Raw genomic sequence first — 23,579 nt, 5'->3', positions numbered from 1 at the left:
CCTGTCCTGCTTTATGTCAGCTGAGATTCTAGCTATCTGTATAACAGAGCATTCTGTCCCAGTGGCTGCACAGATCCTATCTGATCCCCATTGTAAGCAGCAGTCCTGTCCTGCTTTATGGCAGCTGAGATTCTAGCTATCTGTATAACAGAACATTCTGTCCCAGTGGCTGCACAGATCCTATCTGATCCCCATTGTAAGCAGCAGTCCTGTCTGGGAATCTGGTTTGTTTTAGCAGTTGAAAAGAAAGAAATAAGAAAATTAAAATTCATTATGGTATTTTTTATATATAGAAAAAATGCTGATATTTTGTATTACAGTAAATTACACGATGAGGGATTGTCAGTATTATTGATCATGCGTCACTATCAGTAAATATATTTTATTCATTATTCTCGTCTCTGTATCTCTCAGTTTAAAGATTTTTGTTTGTTTTCCCTCTTGTTGGGAAATTTAACAGTGAGGAATAATTTCTCTTTTAATCCCACATGTGAGTCTGGAATGGCAGGGAATGTGTATAAAAGCTTTATATGGAGAAAGAATGTTTTTTGTTCTGTGTGGAAGAGAATGGGCCGATGCCTCCACCCCCCAATTCAAGTAGCCGGTGCCAAGGTAACGGGCACACAAAGGAGGAGCTGGGGGGGCAGGAGGGCACCGGGCCGGTCCCTGTGATTGGGAGTCAGTGCAAGTAAAGAGAGAAACTCTCCCGACCTCCTACCAAGACACAGAGACTCCCCATCCATCTCCCGGGCTCGGCTGCTCCACCTGCAACTGAGACACAGAGAAGAATCTGAATATTTCTATTGATTTATATTTCATATAATGGAGCACATTGTGATTGGCCGGTCGGAGAGTTAGGGAAATATTTATTGAATTGGATGAAGAATTTCATGTGATTTAGAAAAAATGTCAGATCCGGAAAGGAATTCCTCCGGCAATTTGGATGTGAGGAGTAAAATCCTACACCTGACGTGCCGGGCCGAGTGGATCACCCTGGAGCAGACGTTAAAAGGGATCGATAAAGGGGAGATGGGCAGCTCCGAAATCGACCAAGTGGGTGCCATGAATTGTTGTTAATGTAGGGACAACTCATGTATTATAAGGGATAATGTACCCCCTACTGTAAATGATAAGGATATTAGAAGTCACTGAGGGGTTGTTCTGTGACCATATAAAGGCACAAGGCTGCAGGCTGAGTTATACAGGGAACTCTGAGTATCACTCATGTATTATAAGGGATAATGTACCCCCTACTGTAAATGATAAGGATATTAGAAGTCACTGAGGGGTGTTCTGTGACCATATAAAGGCACAAGGCTACAGGCTGAGTCATACAGGGAACTCTGAGTATCACTCATGTATTATAAGGGATAATGTACCCCCTACTGTAAATGATAAGGATATTAGAAGTCACTGAGGGGTTGTTCTGTGACCATATAAAGGCACAAGGCTGCAGGCTGAGCTATACAGGGAACTCTGAGTATCACTCATGTATTATAAGGGATAATGTACCCCCTACTGTAAATGATAAGGATATTAGAAGTCACTGAGGGGTTGTTCTGTGACCATATAAAGGCACAAGGCTGCAGGCTGAGTTATACAGGGAACTCTGAGTATCACTCATGTATTATAAGGGATAATGTACCCCCTACTGTAAATGATAAGGATATTAGAAGTCACTGAGGGGTTGTTCTGTGACCATATAAAGGCACAAGGCTGCAGGCTGAGTTATACAGGGAACTCTGAGTATCACTCATGTATTATAAGGGATAATGTACCCCCTACTGTAAATGATAAGGATATTAGAAGTCACTGAGGGGGTGTTCTGTGACCATATAAAGGCACAAGGCTGCAGGCTGAGTTATACAGGGAACTCGGAGTATCACTCATGTATTATAAGGGATAATGTACCCCCTACTGTAAATGATAAGGATATTAGAAGTCACTGAGGGGTTGTTCTGTGACCATATAAAGGCACAAGGCTGCAGGCTGAGTTATACAGGGAACTCTGAGTATCACTCATGTATTATAAGGGATAATGTACCCCCTACTGTAAATGATAAGGATATTAGAAGTCACTGAGGGGTTGTTCTGTGACCATATAAAGGCACAAGGCTGCAGGCTGAGTTATACAGGGAACTCTGAGTATCACTCATGTATTATAAGGGATAATGTACCCCCTACTTTAAATGATAAGGATATTAGAAGTCACTGAGGGGTTGTTCTGTGACCATATAAAGGCACAAGGCTACAGGCTGAGTTATACAGGGAACTCGGAGTATCACTCATGTATTATAAGGGACAATGTACCCCCTACTGTAAATGATAAGGATATTAGAAGTCACTGAGGGGTTGTTCTGTGACCATATAAAGGCACAAGGCTGCAGGCTGAGTTATACAGGGAACTCTGAGTATCACTCATGTATTATAAGGGATAATGTACCCCCTACTGTAAATGATAAGGATATTAGAAGTCACTGAGGGGTTGTTCTGTGACCATATAAAGGCACAAGGCTGCAGGCTGAGTTATACAGGGAACTCTGAGTATCACTCATGTATTATAAGGAATAATGTACCCCCCTACTGTAAATGATAAGGATATTAGAAGTCACTGAGGGGTTGTTCTGTGACCATATAAAGGCACAAGGCTGCAGGCTGAGTTATACAGGGAACTCTGAGTATCACTCATGTATTATAAGGGATAATGTACCCCCTACTGTAAATGATAAGGATATTAGAAGTCACTGAGGGGTTGTTCTGTGACCATATAAAGGCACAAGGCTGCAGGCTGAGTTATACAGGGAACTCTGAGTATCACTCATGTATTATAAGGGATAATGTACCCCCTACTGTAAATGATAAGGATATTAGAAGTCACTGAGGGGTTTTTCTGTGACCATATAAAGGCACAAGGCTGCAGGCTGAGTAGGGTTGCCACCTTTTCTAGAAAAAAATACCGGCCTTCCTGTTTATTTATCGTTTTTCCCTATTAATAACATTAGGATCAACCATAATTTTTACCGGCCAGGCCAGTAAAATACCGGCCAGGTGGCAACCCTAAGGCTGAGTAATACAGGGAACTCTGAGGATCACTTGTGCATTATAAGGGATAATATTTATGAAAGAACCTTTTCCATTGGCTAAAATCTTTGTTGGGGCCTTAGTTTTTCTGTGGGCAGATATGAAAGTATCCTAAATTATTACTTCCCCTTTAGGAATCAGGATTAACGCCATTTATGATCGCTGTGAGGGAAAACCGACTGGCCATTGTTGAGAGGTTCCTGGAACTGGGAGTCGATCTTAATGAGAGGACACAGGTAAGCACCATGTTTGAGTCCTGCTCCTCCCACCAGCTGAGCATGATGGGAGGATGGGGCAGTTGTCTTCTCTACAGATGAAGATCTTCAGTGGTTTCACTATCTCATCATGTAACAAGAGTTTGCCCATTGGTTTCAAAGACAGAAATAAAACACAGCTGTCAGTTTTGGGGGAATGTGAGGCAGATACATTAGATCTTTTGGGGGAACACAAAATAGCAATTAATCACATGAAGGATAAATCACACAGAAGGTCATTTACAGATGGAAACTGCAGGAGATTCTCATAGGAGCCAATGTGTTTGGGCTACTAAACAAACAAATCATTGGCTAAACGTTACCTCCTTAAGCTGCTCTGTGTAGGTGGTGTGAAGTGTTGTACCATCTAGGTGTTGACTGGAGATGGTGGGAAGGTTCTCATTGCTATAGGGGTATCAAGTGGTGCTTTCCCTAATGGCAAAAAATGTTTAAATTTAAAGGTAACGATTCTTGGTCACTTGGACTCCTTTTATGGAGGACGGTATATGGTGCCAGAATCCTATAGTAGGAATAGCCCCAGTGAAAGAACCATGGGGTAAGATCAGACTTTAGTGGAAGTTGTGGATTGGTAACCCATTAAGGAACGTTAGTTAGGCTAGCAAAGGATGGTTATGGCTAGTTAGTAGAGATACCTGAAGCTCCACCTAGTAGTATAAAGATGGCACTACCCTTTGGTGTAGGAACTTATGGACATAGGTAGACCATAATGTCTTCCCCAAAAAAAAATTACTTTCCAGTGGAAAGCCTTCAATTAGTCTTTGGTGAGAGCCTGAGGTAGGAGGCATCAGTAGAAGTATCCAGCATGACAATAGATCTGGTTATAGCTCCTTCTAGCAGTGAGAGTCAGGCTGAGGGTAGTTAGCAATAAATACCCTGGGTGTGGCCTATCAGCATAGCACCTCTAGTGGCCAAGCTCAGGAATAGAGAGATTCCCCACCACTGTGAGGGCTTTATACCCTGGGGACTGGACACTTGCTAGTGAGTCCTAACTCTGTCTGAGTCTACTGCCCTACCTGTGCCTGATACCTTCAAGGTTTTATCTGAAATATCTGTGATGGGAATGTAGCAGGTCTGTCAACTGTTGTTTTAAAGAAGCACTGGCCCCCAACTTATTGAACGATCTGCATGTCACAGGACTCATTCTGCCAGTTGGGTCCAGGGTTGCCACCTTTTCTGGAAAAAAATACCAGCCTTCCTATATATTTATCAGTATGGATAAACTTTCCTCCATGATCAGTATGGATAACCCTTCCTCCATCGCACAGAATGGGACCCAACTGGGAGAAAGAGTCCTGTGCCATGCATGCTTTACTGGGAGTTACAGGGAGTTGTAACTGTCCAGGCCAAGTCAAGGAAGCTGAAGACCGAAGAGTGGTAGTGATAGTCCACCATTTCTAAAAAGTGTAAAAGTTGATGATGATGATGACGACGACATGTATTTATAGTCCAATTTGTTGAAGCCTTGGGTTTAGACATTATGATAATGAAGCAGATGAATAAGGGCAAATAAGTGTTGTGATAAGGGGCCCCCTTGACTCTTCTCATAACTCATTTATGGAATGTGGGTGGTGACCTTTCACTCTGAGCATTGGGTGAGGGGAATACAAAGCAGCACGGGGCATAGTGAAGCAATAGGAGCAACCTGGAGCCTGGCAATGACCTTTCAATGTATTTATTGCCCTTGGAAACTGTTCTGTAGACATGACCTCCTACTGCTGAGATGGGGAATCAATAGAACGCTATTCACAAAGGAGTCACACATCTGTGTTTATTACATTCCCCCCGCCACAATAAAGGAACTTTTACTGCTCTGTCTCAAAGGCCATGCCGAGAAGCTGAGTTTTACAGCCGAAAATTCCAGCCTTTACCAAGCGCCCCTTGAAGGTAACCGGCCTTTGTGTTCCCTAGGTAGGAGAAACATGAGATGCGTGATACATTGAATAAGGTATGCAGGAGCTGCTTTGTTGGCCGATAATTACGGGTAATTACAACAAGCAATTAGAAAAGTCTGATAATTCTGTTTTGTATGAACTTCCTTCATTGAAAGCTGGCCTGCAGTCTCCTGGCTAGAGCTTTTCTCGGAATTTAAAGGAATCATGGTTTTTTTTTTAAGGAAGATGCACCCAAAGTTTTCAATAATCAATGTATTTCCTTAGCTCAGTGCTATCCGACTTCTGTGGTACAGAGGGCTGGAATTTTTCCTAGCCTATGTCATGGAGAGCCAATAATGAAAGTCACTATTGGCCACTCCCTGTTTTTAAACCACACCCACTTTAAACCACACCCATGTTACTACAAGACGTTTTAAGACCATATCCACATTAAAGGTGGTATTACACAAAAAAATGTTTGGTGCTCATATGCCAAGTAATAGAAAAGTCATATTAAGACAACCCCTTGAATCTACATGCCTCCTCCTCCCCTGTGGATAACACAGCTCCCCCCAGCACATGATTAGAGGCCCCTAACAACAATTTCCAAATGCTAACAAACCCCCAGAACCAACACTATGAGGCTCATGTCCCACAGCTAGCACAGGGTAGGTAGAGTATGACACACACAGGGAGCATAGGGCCGGCAGAGTATGGCACACACAGTCAAAGTATGGCAAACACAGGGTGCAAAGGGCAGGCAGAGTATGGCACACACAGGGAGCATAGGGCAGGCAGAGTATGGCACACACAGGCAGAGTATGGCACACACAGGCAGAGTATGGCACACACAGGGAGCATAGGGCACACACAGGGAGCATAGGGCAGGCACACAGGTGATCATTCATGAGAAGGGCCATTTGCTCTCCTAGATACATCTGAAACTTTTTTGACTTCGCCCTAGACTGTACATATTGATGATTTAGCACCCCTATTGGCCATAAATAAATCAAACTGTTCTCTTGATGTAGGGTGCTGACTCCCATTCTCTGCAGCCCTCCAACAATCTTTCTGGGCTGTCCACCTCCCCCCAACCACCAGTGATGTGATTCAGATGCTAGAAACACCACTAGATGCATTGGAAGGAAGAAGTAACCAGGATGAGCCTGGGTTTGTCACCCTAAAACAAGGATGACCAAAGGCCCCCTGCTGCAACTCTCAAGAAGACTGTTAAGCAGAGTAGACAGGGAACTTGGCCAGGAGACCTGGATCTCCACCACACCACACACTGAGGTTGGCCTGCTGCTGGGCAAGCTACAAGGCAACAAGGAGAAATACAATGGCACAGTTGAGAGTGTCAGCACCATAGAGCTTACTGTGAATTCCAGTGAAACTGCCCTCCAGTGTGGACCCAGTGAGTAGACCACCTTTGGAAAGACAGTGACAAAATTAGTATCTGTGGCTTATGTAGTGATGTATCTTGTTGTGTAGGTGCTTGTGCCTCCAACATAGGAGCTGCTCCTCTATATCTAAGGAGAAGTACTTAAGGGAAGGCAGCGCTAATTGTGGAGTATTGTAGACTTTGGGAAGTGCCAAATACACAATATTGCAAGAACATAAGGAATTGGCAGAACTGGGAGTTGTCAGTGTGATACAATATGTATATGTGGTGGCATTGGCCATTCTCAAACCTCTATAGGTGACAATGCTCCCTACATAAACATATAACAGCTCAAGCCAATGAGTATTTCTTTCTCCTGAACTTGGATTATTATGGCTCAAGATGGACAATCTGCCATTGGAATCTGAGTGATCAAACTGCTGATAGCGCCTAGAAGAGAAGAAACATAGGTCTCCTCCTTCACATCACAAAATATTAGCAACAATGGGTCTCCAGCGAATAATGAACTACTGTTATAAAGAATGCTGGAGAAATCCCTCCACCAAATTATCAGTCTTCAAAAACCAATAATTTAGACAATAATGTCAAGTCTATCTAATACACTGTTTAGGATCTCTCTTTTATGAGCAGCTCAGGGACGTTCACTCTAAATGCATCAATTAAGAGCCACGGCTGCTTTAAGGTACCGGTTGGTCCAGGGGAAAGATCCATAATATATATATATATTGCTGTTAACCAGTAGAGTAATAAATTGTGACTGTGGGCTCATTTATAAACACTGGGCAAATTTGCACCTGGGCAGTAACCCATGACAACCAATCAAATGTTGGCTATTACTGTTCAACCTGCAGCTGCCTGAGAAAAGCCAGTTACTGGTTGGTTGCTATGGGTTACTGCCCATGTGCATATTTGCCCAATGTTTATAAATGAGACCCACTGTACCTTTAATGTGAGTGTGAACCAACACCAAGGGAATCTGAGAGGGGAGCGAAGAAGAAAATACCGGTGGGGTTGAACAAACACAGTCTATTGATTTGCCTCGCAGGGAATGCTGGGAGTTGAGTTCTGTGACTGGTACCTTAGTTAATGATTGGATTACGTTACCCCAACCTCTGAGCCGGCGTCTCACTTGGAATCAGTTCTCTGGTTACCAGCGATTATAAAAGGGGTGGTTCACCTTTAAGTTAACTTGTAGTATATTATAGAATGGCCAATTCTAAGCAACTTTTCAATTGGTCTTTATTTTTTATAGTTTAATTGTTCAAATCTGCTTTCAAATGGGGGTCACCGACCTCTGAAAACAAATGCTCTGTAAAGCTATAAATATGTTATTATTGAGTATCACACATCTTTCTATTCAGGTCCTCTCCTATTCACATTCCAGTCTCTTATTCAAATGAGTGTGTGGTTACTAGGGTAATGTGGACCCTAGCAACCAGATGGCTGAAATTGCAAACTGGAGCTGCTGAATAAAAAGCTAAATAAGTCAAAAACCACAAATAATAAAAAACGAAAACAAATTCGAATATCACTCTCTACATCATACTAACAGTTAATTGAAAGGTGAACAACCCCTTTAAAGGATCAGTAACATCAATTTTTTAATTAAAAAATTCATTAGTGTAGAACAAAAAAAAACACAAAGACATATTAAACTTTTAAATCGCTAGTTTCAGTAAGTTATTTCTTAATAAAGACTTAGCAATTTAAAAGTTTAATTTGTCTTTGTGGTTTTTTTTTCGTTCTACACTAATGAAATTTTTTAATTAAAAAATTGATGTTACTGATCCTTTAAAGGGGTCGTTCACCTTTGAGTTAACTGTTAGTATAATGTAGAGAGGGATATTCTGAGACCATTTGCAATATAGTGCTCACAAGTTATGTTCCAACCCCTATGGGGCTATGGAACTAATCTTTTGACTATACATGGGAGCGCCAACCCTAAGTTTAGTGCATGGAAACCCCCCACTAAACCCTGATGAAACTGTCCATGAGACTGACGGGTTTTTTTTTTTGCTTTCTGACAAATCTAAATGTCACTTCAGGATTGTCTCACGGCTCTCCACGTCGCTGCCGCTCATTCCAAGGACGAGATCGTACGACTTCTTCTCCTCAAAAAGGCCGAGCCCAACATCCCTGGAGGGGTACGTGAGTGATTCAGCATATTCCTAAATTCCCCAGCCAATAGTGGGAAGATATTCAGAAATAATAGTTTCTAACCCATTTCTGGTTGCTGTTGCACAGTGGGATAAACAATAGAAATCCCATGTTTATATGGTTATTTGGTCGTCTGTGTGGCAGAAAAGGGGTTAAACGAGTCACATAAAAGAAGGTATTTCTCAGCAGTCTAATCCGCTCATAAATGGCAATGCCCAAAAAGCAGAATCCTTGGCTGAGAGTCTGAATTAATTCAACGCCGGTGCCAATTCAGGGCCCTTGTGTTTCCCCTACTGTACAATGACTCCATATATATCCTGAGCAGCTTCTCTCTAAATACACACAGTCCGTAATACATTGATTCTATTGGTCTCTTTCATCCAAGGACACTTCTCCCATGGCCGTGCCACTGTTTGGCTTCTTTACCAAGCTTCTCGGCATAGCTGAGCCCGCCATCGTTTCTGCAATATTGCCCATGCACGGATTGGCACAGACAATGTTAAATACATTATTGTAGGGCTTGGGTGTTCCCTTAAACTCCCTGTAATTCCACCAGCTATAGGGAGCTAAATAAAGGGGTGCACAGACTGGAAGTATTGATGTAAGTGAGGCCCACAGGAAAGAAGGGTTTTTTGGAAGAACCATGGAACTTCCAGTTAGGACTTTCTAGTCTCGCTGGTTAGGGGACCCTCAAGACAAAGACTTTTTTTTTGTTTAATCCTGTATGTTCTTTCCTAAGCCCAAGGACCAGTTGCCCCTTCATTACACAGCTCTCCGACCCAACGGCGCCATCAATGTGACACAAACCCTACTGAGAGCATCACACAAGGACGCAAGGCTGACCCCAGACAAGGTGTGTAGCTCAGTAGTATCTGTAAATACAGACCCTTTATTTAGCTGCTGCTCATTGGGCATTAAATGCAGGATATTGGCACGACTCAGGGAAATAACGCTTCCACTTTTATCCAGAGATACACCTGCTGCTTCTTATATGTCTAACCCTATAGGTGTTGCTCGGAGCTCTTGTGAAATATATTTCCTATTGTGCATTGCAATTTGCAGGACGGCTGCATCCCTCTGTTTTTAGCCATAGAAGCCGGAAATCTGGGGATCTGTAAAGAGCTGCTGCTGGTGAACCCCGAATCCCAACTCAGAGCCGTTAGCAAAGTAAGAGGGTAAATCAGTGCATTTATTTATCATGTTATTTCTGAGCCACGACAGGGAGGGCTAATAGAATACAGTAGAACCTCAATTTTACGTTTTTCAGGGGACCAGAAAAAAAACGGTGTAAAATCCAGGAAAATGTAAAATCAGGGAAATGTATTATGTATAATATGGTGGGACCAGAAAACAACAATGTAAAATGAGGGGAAACTTAAAATGAGGGGATGTAAAATTGAGGTTCCACTGTATATAGTAGTAATGATCCATCCCTTCAGACTTATCAGCTCCTCAGCTTGGAATGTATTAGAGAATCTCATTGGTAAACGCATTCCATAGTCATTTCCAGGATTTAGCTCTCCTTCACATGCCTCGGAATGTTGCTCATAAAATGCACAAAGGATTTTGCTGCAGAATCTCTCATGAAAACGTTGTTATTAACAGAAATATGGTGACACGGCCCTTCATGCATCTTGTAGAAAAAGGGACGTGGATGCGGCTAAACTCTTGGTGGAATATGGAGCCAATGTCGACTGCCAGAATGTGAGTATTACTGATTTTTCACTATCTTTCTACTCAGTTCTACAGGCATTCCCTGTTCCCAAGTATAGCACAGAACATTCTGTCCCACTGGCTGCACAGATCCTATCTGATCCCCATTGTAAGCAGCAGTCCTGTCCTGCTTTATGGCAACTGAGATTCTAGCTATCTGTATAACAAAACATTATGTCCCAGTGGCTGCACAGATCCCATCTGATCCCCATTGTAAGCAACAGTCCTGTCCTGCTTTATGGCAGCTGAGATTCTAGCTATCTGTATAACAGAACATTCTGTCCCACTGGCTGCACAGATCCTATCTGATCCCCATTGTAAGCAGCAGTCCTGTCCTGCTTTATGGCAACTGAGATTCTAGCTATCTGTATAACAGAACATTCTGTCCCAGTGGCTGCACAGATCCTATCTGATCCCCATTCTAAGCAGCAGTCCTGTCCTGCTTTATGGCAGCTGAGATTCTAGCTATCTGTATAACAGAACATTCTGTCCCAGTGGCTGCACAGATCCTATCTGATCCCCATTGTAAGCAGCAGTCCTGTCCTGCTTTATGGCAGCTGAGATTCTAGCTATCTGTATAACAGAACATTCTGTCCCAGTGGCTGCACAGATCATATCTGATCCCCATTGTAAGCAGCAGTCCTGTCCTGCTTTATGGCAGCTGAGATTCTATCTATCTGTATAACAGAACATTCTGTCCCAGTGGCTGCACAGATCCTATTTGCTCCCATCATTGTTGCACTTACCCCTATCATATATATGGATTAGCATATAGTGTATATTCCCTACGCTGGTTATATTTTGTTTCAGGAGGAAGGACAGACACCGTTGCACATTGTGGCTTGGGCAGGAGATGAGATGATGCTGAAGTTCCTGCACCAGTGTAAGACAAACGCTAATATAACAGATAAGGTCAGTAGAGTGCAGCACCCACCGACTGTTCCTTTAAAGTTTCTCCTAATCCTGGGGCGGGAATGTTCCTTCTGACAGTCTGAGGGTTGCTGTAAGGAACACTGTGGCCCCATACACCAAATATCCACTGCCCAATAGGGTTGCCATTGTTTCTTGAAAAAAATTCCAGGCCTATATTCTTGCAGTTTTTTTCCTATTAATAACATTGGCATCACACATCTTTTTTACTGGCCAGGCTGGTAATAAATTCCCAACACCCTCTCCCCCCACACACACAAATCCCAATGTTTAAAAAAACCAAAAACAAAAGTGCAGTAAGAATCTGAATGAGGAACACCATCTAGTGGTTACTCTGCAATTAGCAGTTTGGTAATATTGTAGTAACTAGGAGCTGTTTGTAGCAGTGGAGCAGATTCAAGGAGAACTAAACCCTATAAATGAATGTGGCTAAAACTGGCATATTTTATATAGTGAACTTATTGCACGAGGCTAAAGTTTGAGCTTGTCAATAGCAGCAATGATCCAGGACTTCAAACTTGTCACAGGGGGTCACCATCTTGGAAAGTGTCTGTGACACTCACATGCTCAGTGGGCTCTGATTGGCTGTTGAGAAGCTAAGCTTAGGGCTCGTCACTAATTATCCAGCAGAAAATGAGCTTCCCTGGCTGTAATATAAGCCGATGCTACAGGTTTGCTGATTATTCAATTCTGATGCTAATTGCACTGGTTTCTGTGCTGCCATGTAGTAATTGTGTGTATTAATTACTAATCAGCCTTATATTGTGACATTTCTATTCTATGTGTACTGTATATTGTGAGTGGCTCCCTAAGCTCAGTAAGTGACAGCAACACAGAGCATGTGCAGTGAATCAGCAGAAAAGAAGATGGGGAGCTACTGGGGCATCTTTGGAGACACAGATCTTTACTGCTAAAGGGATGTGGTTGCCTTGGGCTGGAGAAGCACAAAACATCTTGTACAACATTTCTACCTACTTCTTTAGTTAGGCTTTAGTTCTCCTTTAAATGGGTTGTTCACCTTTAAATTAACTGTTAGTATGATGTAGAGATTGATATTCTGAGACAATTTGCAATTGGTTTTAATTTTTTTATTATTTGCGGTTTTTGAGATTTTTAGCTTTTTATTCAGCAGCTCTCCAGTTTGCAATTTTAGCAATCTGGTTGCCAGGGTCCAAATACCCCTAGCAACCATGCATTGATTTGAATAAGAGACTGGAATATGAATAGGAGAGGCCTGAATAGAAAGATGAGTAATAGAAAGTAGCAATAACAATACTTTTGTAGCCTTACAGAGCATTTGTTTTTTTAGATGGGTCAGTGACCCCCATTTAAAAGCTGGAAAGAGTCAGAAGAACAAATAATTAAAAAACTAATAAATAAATAGTGAAGACCAATTAAACAGTTGCTTAGAATTAGCCATTCTATAACATACTAAAAGTTAACTTAAAGGAACAGTAACACCAAAATATGAAAGTAGTTTACAGGAATGACAATATAATGTCCTGTTGTCCTCCTCTTTAATTTTTTGGTGTTACTGTTCCCTTTAAAAGAATGAAAGAGAAGTCATTTCACCATGTATTTCCCATGCTGCACTGCAGAGTTGCAGAACCAACATGATTAAAACAAAAACGAAAATAATTTACATTGAACTTGACATTGAATGGTCTAGACTTCCCCTTTAACCCCTCCCACTGTGCATGCGATTGGTCAGTAAACATTCTGCACTTGTGGCTACAGATGGAGCGGACTCCTTTGCACGTCGCAGCAGAACGAGGAAACACCAATGTCGTAGAAATTCTGACCGAGAAATTCCGCTCCAATGTTCTGGCTCGGACCAAGGCAAGTCGATGAGACCCCAGTTATTATTCCTATACGGGGGCAGCCGTGTTTATTGGGATCCACAAGTGCAATTCTTTGTCATCATCATCATCATCATGGGTCCCGGGGCAGTAAATCTTGTTTGTTCCTATTATAAATATATAAAGGATTGTGCCTGGTGCACCACGGCGCCCCCTACAGCGAGTGTTCATTCCTCTCCTCTACTCTTATATATTGTTTGATCTTTATTCTCTCTGTTTCTTCGGGCAGGATGGAAACACTCTAATGCACATTGCTTCTCAGTGTGGTCACCCCGAAACAGCCCTGGCGTTCCTAAAGAGAGGGGTCCTGCTGCACATGCCTAACAAGGTAGCGTCACCCGGATAACATTTTGCAGTTTTAAAGGGTTTGCGGAATGTTCTGTTTTCTGGTATTAAAGGGGATCTAAAAACCAAAAAATAGTCAGTGCTGCTCTGAGCACTTTTGCAATTTACATTCATTTAAATTTTTAGTGGTTCCTGAGATACTTGGAGTTATAGACTGCTAATACCTGGCCTTTGGCTTAAAGGTACACCAAAAATGAAAGTGTTTTAAAGTAATAAAAAAACATAATGTAGCGTTGCCCTGCACTGGTAAAACTGGTGTGTTTGCTTCAGAAACACTACTATAGTTTATATAAACAAGCTGCTGTGTAGCCATGGGGGCAGCCATTCAAGCACAGGATACACAGTAGATAACAGATAAGTACTACTATAGTTTATATAAACAAACTGCTGTGTAGCCATGGGGGCAGCCATTCAAGCACAGGGTACACAGTAGATAACATAAGTACTACTATAGTTTATATAAACAAGCTGCTGTGTAGCCATGGGGCCAGCCATTCAAGCACAGGATACACAGTAGATAACAGATAAGTACTACTATAGTTTATATAAACAAGCTGCTGTGTAGCCATGGGGGCAGCCATTCAAGCACAGGATACACAGTAGATAACAGATAAGTACTACTATAGTTTATATAAACAAGCTGCTGTGTAGCCATGGGGGCAGCCATTCAAGCACAGGATACACAGTAGATAACAGATAAGTACTACTATAGTTTATATAAACAAGCTGCTGTGTAGCAATGGTGAAAACTGAAAAAAGACTATATGGCACAGGTTGAATATTGGATAGCAGATAACACCATTATGTTCTACAGAGCTTATCTGCTGTGTAACCTGAGCCTATACTCCTTTGAATGTCTGCCCCCATGGCTACACAGCAGCTTATTTCTTTAAACTAAAGTAGAGTTTCTGAAGCAAACACACCCGTTTTACCAATGCAGGGCAACACTGCATTATAATTTTATTACTTTAAAACACTTAAATTGTTTGATGTTACTGTTCCTTTAACAGCCATCGTTAAAAGAGTGACCCTAACTGCCTGTTCATTTCCCGCATAGGCAGTTAAACCAAGGATCACTGACACTTTGACTGAAAGAGAGCGGCTGAGCAGAAAGCCTAGTATTAGCAGCATAAAACTGCAAAAATTGCTTCATTTTTTTAGCATAGTTCCTCTTAAATATGACAGTAGATCAATTGGGATATTTACCCTCTACCCGCACCCCCTCTTCTCTATTTTTCTTGCCTCCCACCAAGTCTGGAGCGGTGTGTCTCCATGCTGCGGCCAAGAGGGGGCACACGGCGGTGGTGAAAGCTCTGCTGCAGAAGGGGGCGCACGTAGATGCTCGTACCAAGGATAATTATACGGCCCTGCACATCGCTGCTGAGAACTGCAAACCCCAAGTGGTACAGACTCTGCTCGGATTTGGGGCCCAAGTGCAACTCAAAGGAGGAAAGGTAAATTATAATGAATGAGACCCTCGTATAATAATATTGTTAATGATTAAAGGCAAACTTATCAGACAGCTCTATAATTCACTTCCCTTAGGAAGAGCGGTAAATGGGTAAATAGATTCTCTTTTGTGCTTTGAACATATTATCATTTATATATATGAGTGGGAGCTGCCATAGGTGCTGCATTTAGTTAAAGCATTATCCTTAAAAAGGACCAGTAACATCAATTTTTTTTTTTACAAAAATTCATTAGTAAACATCAAAAAATAAACACCAACACAAATTAAACTTTTAAATTGTAAAGCCTTTATTATAAAATAACTTACTGAAACTCCACTTCCGTTCTTCTGGAGAAAAGGCGAAAGGGCGACCATCCATTCTGCAGCAGTTGATTTCTCCTCCCTGGCTATCTCTCCTGGCCGCTCTGCCGGCAAGATGGGGCAGCACTTCTAAGCGATACACAGACATGTATCCTCCAGCCGACGTCGCCATTGCCTGCCAGTTGCTCCATACCACTTCACAGTATTGCTCCTCCGTCTCACGCTGACTTTTTTTTCCCGCACCTTGCAGCTTCTTGCCTTGCCGCTCGACCAGCCCGGCTCCGCCTCCAGGAGAGAGCTGCACCTGCCGCCCTGACATTTGCTCGTCTGCCCGCTGAAGTGAAAAATCCTTTTTGCTAATTGCCAACTTTGCCTTCTTCTCCCCACGCTGCCTACACTGCTCCAGGGGGGCAGCGCAGTGTGGGGGCTGGGGGTGCGGGAAGAAAATGAAAGCGCATTAGTGTAACTGCACTGTATTGAGCGCTATGTTGTGCTGAGGGAACTGCGCTTTCAGTACAAAGACATTTCTACCTCTGTACCTTCTGCGAATTTGCCTCTGAAAAGTTTCCAGGTATGATTGGCAAGAGTCGGAACTTGCAACACGCACTAGTCATGGTGCGATCGCGCACAGCATCTACTGACACGGGTGTGCGCAACTTGTTGAGAAGCAAGGCAAGAAGTTGCAAGGTGCGGGAAAAAAAAGTCAGCGTGAGACGGAGGAGCAATACTGTGAAGTGGTATGGAGCAACTGGCAGGCAATGGCGACGTCGGCTGGAGGATACATGTCTGTGTATCGCTTAGAAGTGCTGCCCCATCTTGCCAGCAGAGCGGCCGGGAGAGATAGCCAGGGAGGAGAAATCAACTGCTGCAGAACGGATGGTCGCCCTTTCGCCTTTTCTCCAGAAGAACGGAAGTGGAGTTTCAGTAAGCTATTTTTTAATAAAGGCTTTACAATTTAAAAGTTTAATTTGTGTTGGTGTTTATTTTTTGATGTTTACTAATGAATTTTTGTAAAAAAAAATTTGATGTTACTGGTCCTTTAAACTGCAGTAGAAGAGGGTGATCTATTGTGGAGAAGAATAATGTATAAAAATTAGGCAAATCCTTGTCTAATGGGATTTTCAAACCCAATGTGGCCAATTTCCAACCAACAATTATTCCCAGGGCCCCTACCTGGTCTAATAAACTGCAGACTCTGTATAAAGGGGCTGAATTTCTGCACTACATGGACACTAGGTGGCGCCAAACTGTATCCCAGGCTACAATATTATGTGCAGTTAATATGCTGCTGATTCCTCACTTAATCCCCAGAAAATGGTTAATTTTGTCCTGATTATTGAAACAATTGCATAGGGGCAGCTGGGGGGCATCTGTACTAATAACCAAATCTCTATCATTGCCAATCACAATACCACGATAGAGGGAAATTCACAGGCTGCTGATAAAATAATGTTTCTAGAGCCACTAAGTTTGCTCATAGTCTGTACAGAGAGATCCCATAAAACTATGGCAGCATAGGTATTCCCTGTACTAAAACTATGGCAGCATAGGTATTCCCTGTACTAAGCACAATTCAGCAGGAACAGTCCCTAAGTTTGCTCATAGTCTGTACAGAGAGATCCCATAAAACTATGGCAGTATAGGTATTCCCCTGTACTAAGCACAATTCAGCAGGAACAGTCCCCTAAGTTTGCTCATAGTCTGTACAGAGAGATCCCATAAAACTATGGCAGCATAGGTATTCCCCTGTACTAAGCACAATTCAGCAGGAACAGTCCCCTAAGTTTGCTCATAGTCTGTACAGAGAGATCCCATAAAACTATGGCAGCATAGGTATTCCCTGTACTAAGCACAATTCAGCAGGAACAGCCCCTAAGTTTGCTCATAGTCTGTACAGAGAGATCCCATAAAACTATGGCAGCATAGGTATTCCCTGTACTAAGCACAATTCAGCAGGAACAGTCCCCTAACATAACTACTGGGGGTGCAGTAGGTGTGTTCGTACCTGGGTCCGCACCCCATTGGGGCCCTATGGATGTGGATGCAGGGGGGTCAAGCGGCACAGCCTGCACCTGGTCCCACCCCTCCTTAGTTCCATTACTGCCCCCTAAGTTTGCTCATAGCCTGTACTGAATATATTTATTAATTCTGAACTTGTTTCTCAGGCACAGGAGACCCCCCTGCATGTTGCAGCTCGGATCAAAGATGGGGAGAAGGTGGCTGAGATGCTAATAAAGAGCGGAGCCGACATTAATGTGGAACAGGAGGTAATTGATTGGGGTTAAATGTATAAATCTGTCTATAACATTAACTCTGCCCATTCCTGGCCTCTCTGAGAGGTGTCAATGTTCCACAGGAGGCCCATGGGGCAACTACCGACCCTCAGATGCAGACGCTCATTGAGATGAACTTGTACAACTGTCAGTAAGGGGCAGATCAGGAACGTTTGCTTTCTGTCCCAGAACATGTACAAAAAGGGAAGGGGCAGATTTGCTACTGGAATAAACAAACAGTTCCCATGTTATTCCCTGTCCAGCCTGAGGGAGGCACAATGTCTATAGAGGCCAATTAATGTATCTGACTGGGTCACTGCTCCTCATGATCCCTATTAATTATCTGACTCCCTCTAATAGAATGGAGAGACAGCGATGCACATATCTGCCCAGCACGGAAACCTAAAGATGATAACTGCCCTCATAGAGGAAGGAGGAGAACCCACCTGGCAGTCAAAGGTAATTCATATTAATCCATATTATCCATCACTCTGGAACCTTTTAGCTCACGGCTTTGTGCTCAGTGCTTGAGAACGTTCTAGAGACACCCAACTGTCTTCTTTCCTTCAGCCCCTTCAGACTATATTTTATTTAATCTAGAAGTGAGTTTTCTCCTTAAAGGCACAGGTAGATTAGTAGCTGCTACTTGTAGCCACCTAGAAAGAGGGTTCATAGTGTCTATGTGACCCCTACTGAGCATTATACGCATGTTAGTCTGCAGGCTGAGTATCACTCATGTATTATAAGGAATAATGTACCCCCTACTGTAAATGATAAGGATATTAGAAGTCACTGAGGGGTTGTTCTGTGACCATATAAAGGCACAAGGCTGCAGGCTGAGTTATACAGGGAACTCTGAGTATCACTCATGTATTATAAGGAATAATGTACCCCCTACTGTAAATGATAAGGATATTAGAAGTCACCGAGGGGTTGTTCTGTGACCATATAAAGGCACAAGGCTGCAGGCTGAGTTATACAGGGAACTCTGAGTATCACTCATGTATTATAAGGGATAATGTACCCCCTACTGTAAATGATAAGGATATTAGAAGTCACTGAGGAGTTGTTCTGTGACCATATAAAGGCACAAGGCTGCAGGCTGAGTTATACAGGGAACTCTGAGTATCACTCATGTATTATAAGGGATAATGTACCCCCTACTGTAAATGATAAGGATATTAGAAGTCACTGAGGAGTTGTTCTGTGACCATATAAAGGCACAAGGCTGCAGGCTGAGTTATACAGGGAACTCTGAGTATCACTCATGTATTATAAGGGATAATGTACCCCCTACTGTAAATGATAAGGATATTAGAAGTCACTGAGGAGTTGTTCTGTGACCATATAAAGGCACAAGGCTGCAGGCTGAGTTATACAGGGAACTCTGAGTATCACTCATGTATTATAAGGGATAATGTACCCCCTACTGTAAATGATAAGGATATTAGAAGTCACTGAGGGGTTGTTCTGTGACCATATAAAGGCACAAGGCTGCAGGCTGAGTTATACAGTAATATAAAGACCGTAGATGACTGTACTTTTTTCACCTGCAGAATCAAGAGAACCCACTTCACACTGCCGTGAGACACTGCCACTTGCCTATAGTAGAAGTTCTCCTCCAACACCTTATAAATGAGAGAGGTCGAGCAGATGCAGTCGGCTGTGTTAATCAAGCTAATAAGGTGAGTGGACTCGTTCGTGGTCACTGGGAGTTGCCATAGTTGTTAGATTTACCCCCAGAGCTGAAGCAATTTCTAGCAATTACCATTGATCTCATTAGTGTTCCTACTCCAGGGATTAGACTGGGGCACCAAGTGCATCTCCTCACTCTGCTTTGAGCCTTAAAGGACAACCACATGCCAACACTTTTAACAGTAGAATTTTGCCATGAAAATGCTGAAATGGCCATTTTTTGGGGCACCACAGGCATTAGTAACCCTCTGCTTGTTTCTGTTTCAGGCCGGGGAGACGTCGCTGCATTTGGCTGCGGCAGTGAAGAAAGAAATGATCCACACGAAAGAGGAGGATGTTAAAATCATTGGGATCCTAATGGAACATGATGGCGATATCTCTCGTCCCACCAACACGGTAACTGTTTGTATTTGTGTGATTATAGGGGAGGTTTGCCTTTAAATTCAATTTTAGTATGTTATAGAATGGCTAATTCTACTTTTCAATTGGTCTTTTTTAGTTTTTTTAAATACTTTTAAAATATTTGCCTTCTTCTTCTGGCTCTTTCCAGCTTTCAAATGAGAGTCACTGACCCCATCTAAAAACAAATGTATTGTTATTGCTACTTTTTATTACTCCTCTTTCTATTCAAGCCTCTCCTATTCATATTCCAGTCTCCTATTCAAATCAACGCATGGTTGTTAGGGGAATTTGGACTCTAGCAACCAGATTAATGAAAGCGCAAACTGGAGAGCTGCTGAATAAAAAACGAAATAACCCAAAAACCACAAATCATAAAAAATTAAAACCAACTGCAGATTGTCTCAGAATATCACTCTCTATATCCTACTAACAGTTGATTTAAAGGTGAACAACCCATTTAAATGTAGCTTGGCCCCAGCCAGTGCAAATCCAGGACCCAATCAGAGGATAAGATACAACATAAACTCCCCTTATAAAGGTGTAAAAGTCTAAAGTAAGCAGAGCAAACATATTTGGCCACAATTTTGCAGTTATATCTGACTGATACTCCGGGTATTTGGATTGTGTAACACTGCTATTTAGTGTATATACAGTCATGTGAAAAAGTTTGGGAACCCCTCTCAGCCTGCATAATAATTGACTCCACTTTCAGCAAAAAAGATAACAGTGGTATGTCTTTCATTTCCCAGTACTGGGGTGTTTACTGAACAAAGATTTTTAGTGAAGCTGTATTCAGTTGTATGGAATTAAATCAAATGTGAAAAACTGGCTGTGCAAAAATGTGGGTACCCTTGTAATTTGCTAATTTGAATGCATGTAACTGCTCAATACTGATTACTGGCAACACCTAATTGGTTGGATTAGCTCATTAAGCCTTGAACTTTAAAGGCAGGTGTGTCCAATCATGAGAAAAGGTATTTAAGGTGACCAACTGCAAGTTGTGCTTCTGTTTGACTCTTCTCTGAAGAGTGACAGCATGGAATCCTCAAAGTAACTCTCAAAAGATCTGAAAACAAAGATTGTTCAGTATCATGGTTTAGGGGGAAGGCTACAGAAAGCTATCTCAGAGGTTTAAACTGTCAGTTACAACTGTAAGGAATGTAATGAGGAAATGGAAGGCCACAGGCACAGTTGCTGTAAAACCCAGGTCTGACAGGCCAAGACAAATACAGGAGCGACATATACGGAGGATTCTGAGAATGTTACAGACAACCCAAAGGTCACCTCCAAAGACCTGCAAAAACATCTTGCTACAGATGCAGGTGTATCTGTACATCGTTCTACAATTCGGCGCCATTTGCTGTTGCAAAAGCTCATTTAAACAAGTCACAGTCATTTTGGACTGATGAGACAAAAATTGAGTTATTTGGTCATAACAAAAAGCGCTTTGCATGGCGGAAGAAGAACACGGCATTCCAAGAAAAACACCTGCTACCTCCACATTTGGTGGAGTTTCCATCATGGTGTGGGGCTGTGTGGCTAGTTCAGGGGCTGTGTGGCTAGTTCAGGGACTACTGGGGCCCTTGTTAAAGTCAAGGGTGGGATGAATTCAACCCAATATGAACAAATTCTTCAGGATAATGTTCAAGCATCAGTCACAAAGTTGAAGTTACTCTGCAGGGGTTGGATATTCCAACAAGACAATGACCCTAAACTCACTTGGAAATCTACAAAGACATTTATGCAGAGGGACAAGTACAGTATTCTGGGGTCCTCCCGAATGATTAGAAGCAGACTGTCCATGCTCGGCAGCCATCACATTTAACTGAACTGGAGAGATTTTGTATGGACCAATGGTCAAAAAGAGCCACATCCAGAATCCAGACACTCATCAAAGGCTATAGGAGGCGTCTAGAGGCTGTTACATTTGCTCTTAAATCTCCCCTCTAATAGCCACGTCTCCTTCTCTGTTTATGTTAAGTATAATCCCAGCTATAAGAACTGCTTCCAGCAACGGGTTCTCCTAGGACAGTTCTGATACACGAGTGGCCCAGATCCAGCTTCTTTCTCATCACCATTCTGTTTAGAACACTCAATCCTTATAAATAATCCAGGGGGCTCTGAGCTCAGAGCAGAGGGGGGGTTTTCAAAATATTTACTGCAGTTTGTTCTGCACCAAGGAGTTGCCCCAGGATTATGGCAAACAAGGAATTAGCCAGATCTTGTAGCTAAAGTTTTAGGGTGACTTCACCTTAAAAAGAGACCAACTGCAATAAACAGTGATAATCTATCCCATAGCAAGTCTATTTCCCAATATACATTTTCCCTCCTCCTCTTCCTGATAAAGACCTCTATACTGGGCTGAATTTATTCACTGGCTTTAATGGTCTTGTCTTGCCTCCAATATCTGCACCAACTGTCAGCTTCAATATTTAGACTGTTAATGTGGATGCGAATGAGGAGGGGCCGTACCCTTGTACAATTGTGTTGAGTGAAATGTTTTCCTGTGATTCCAGGCTTGTTTCCAGCGGGACTTACTACTATCCCAGTATAGTCTGATATATCCCTGTATCCAGGTCTGAACTTAGACTCAAAATAGACCCAAACTGCCACCTCTGGCCCAATAAATAGTCATTGTCAATGGCTAGTGATGAGCAACATTCATGGATTTGCTGAAAAATTCCGCATTTTGCCATCGGAGGAGTTTTTGCAAAACTACAGGCACAAAGTCACCCCAATAAGAGAATTGCCAAGAAAAAAATGCAGATTCCCTTCAGTGAATTTGGAGTGAGAAAAAACTTTAGAAAAAGCATCCATTGTCTTTAATGTATTTGGAGTTAGAGAAAAACATAACTTTTAGTATGTTATAGAATGGCTAATTCTGAGCAATATTTCAATTGGCCTTCATTTTTTCTTTTTCATAGTTTTTGAATTATTTGCCTTTTACTTCTGATCCTTTCCAGCTTTCATATGGGGTCACTGACCCCATCTAAAAAAACAAATGCTCTGTAAGGCTACACATTTAATGCCATTGCTATTTGTTATTACTCATCTTTCTCTACTATTCATATTCCAGTCTCTTATTCAAATCAATGCATGGTTGCTAGGGTAATTGGGATCCTAGCAACCAGACAGCTGAAATTGCAAACTGGAGAGCTGCTGAATAAAAAGCTAAATAACTCAAAAACCACAAATAATAAAATATGAAAACCAATTGCAAATTGTCTCCGAATATCCCTCTCTACATCATACTAACAGTTAATTTAAAGGTGTACAACCCCTATATAATGCATTTGGAGTAAGACAAAACACCCATTGACTTTAATGTATTTGGAATGAGAAAAAATTTGAGAAAATACGTCCATTGACTTTAATGTATTTCATTGCAGACCTTGGAGACCCCCCTGCATTACTGCGCCAGGGTGGGCAATGAAGACGTTTTATTGGAAATGATTAGACACATTAGCTCCAGCCGAATGCAGCAGACGATGAACAAACAAGCAAAGGTAGGAACTGACCCTGGGAATGGAATTCTGGGGAGTGTAGTTGGACCTGGGCAGCTGGAGGGCTGAAAGAGCAATGATATAGGAGCTCGAGGCTCCTTGTAATGTAGGATAACATTAACATATGTTTGTAACTGATCAAAATAATTCTCATGAACAAGAAGGACTGATGGTTATTTCCCCTTTAATCAGAATGGAAGGTCCCCTCTGCTGGTAGCGGCGGAACAGGGTCACACGGGGATAGTGCGAATCCTTCTCCAGAATCAGGCCCGAGTGGATGTTTTTGATGAGGTAAGTAGGAC

The 23,579-nt window shown here is 42.3% G+C and overlaps 1 protein-coding gene across 4 annotated transcripts in view; it reads left to right on the top strand.

The window, feature by feature from the left end:
- The first annotated feature begins 229 nt into the window (after positions 1–229).
- XB5813854.L (provisional ortholog of ankyrin repeat domain 52 L homeolog) overlaps positions 230–23,579 on the top strand; it is a 45,640-nt gene continuing 22,290 nt past the window's right edge. For 2 of the 4 annotated variants that reach the window (XM_018266681.2, XM_041565564.1), the window contains exons 1-16: positions 230–1,053; positions 3,216–3,317; positions 8,675–8,773; positions 9,526–9,639; positions 9,849–9,953; positions 10,392–10,490; positions 11,310–11,411; positions 13,167–13,268; positions 13,518–13,616; positions 14,887–15,087; positions 17,570–17,671; positions 18,038–18,136; positions 19,234–19,362; positions 19,640–19,768; positions 23,164–23,280; positions 23,470–23,568. In XM_018266681.2, coding sequence (XP_018122170.1) covers positions 907–1,053; positions 3,216–3,317; positions 8,675–8,773; positions 9,526–9,639; positions 9,849–9,953; positions 10,392–10,490; positions 11,310–11,411; positions 13,167–13,268; positions 13,518–13,616; positions 14,887–15,087; positions 17,570–17,671; positions 18,038–18,136; positions 19,234–19,362; positions 19,640–19,768; positions 23,164–23,280; positions 23,470–23,568 — 1,845 coding nt within the window. In that variant the 5' untranslated portion in view covers positions 230–906. 4 annotated transcript variants of the gene reach the window in all.

The sequence above is a fragment of the Xenopus laevis genome, chromosome 6L (assembly GCF_017654675.1).
Source record: "Xenopus laevis strain J_2021 chromosome 6L, Xenopus_laevis_v10.1, whole genome shotgun sequence".
In the NCBI taxonomy this organism is placed as follows: Eukaryota; Metazoa; Chordata; class Amphibia; order Anura; family Pipidae; genus Xenopus; species Xenopus laevis.
This window is presented reverse-complemented; position numbering and strand designations above follow the sequence as displayed.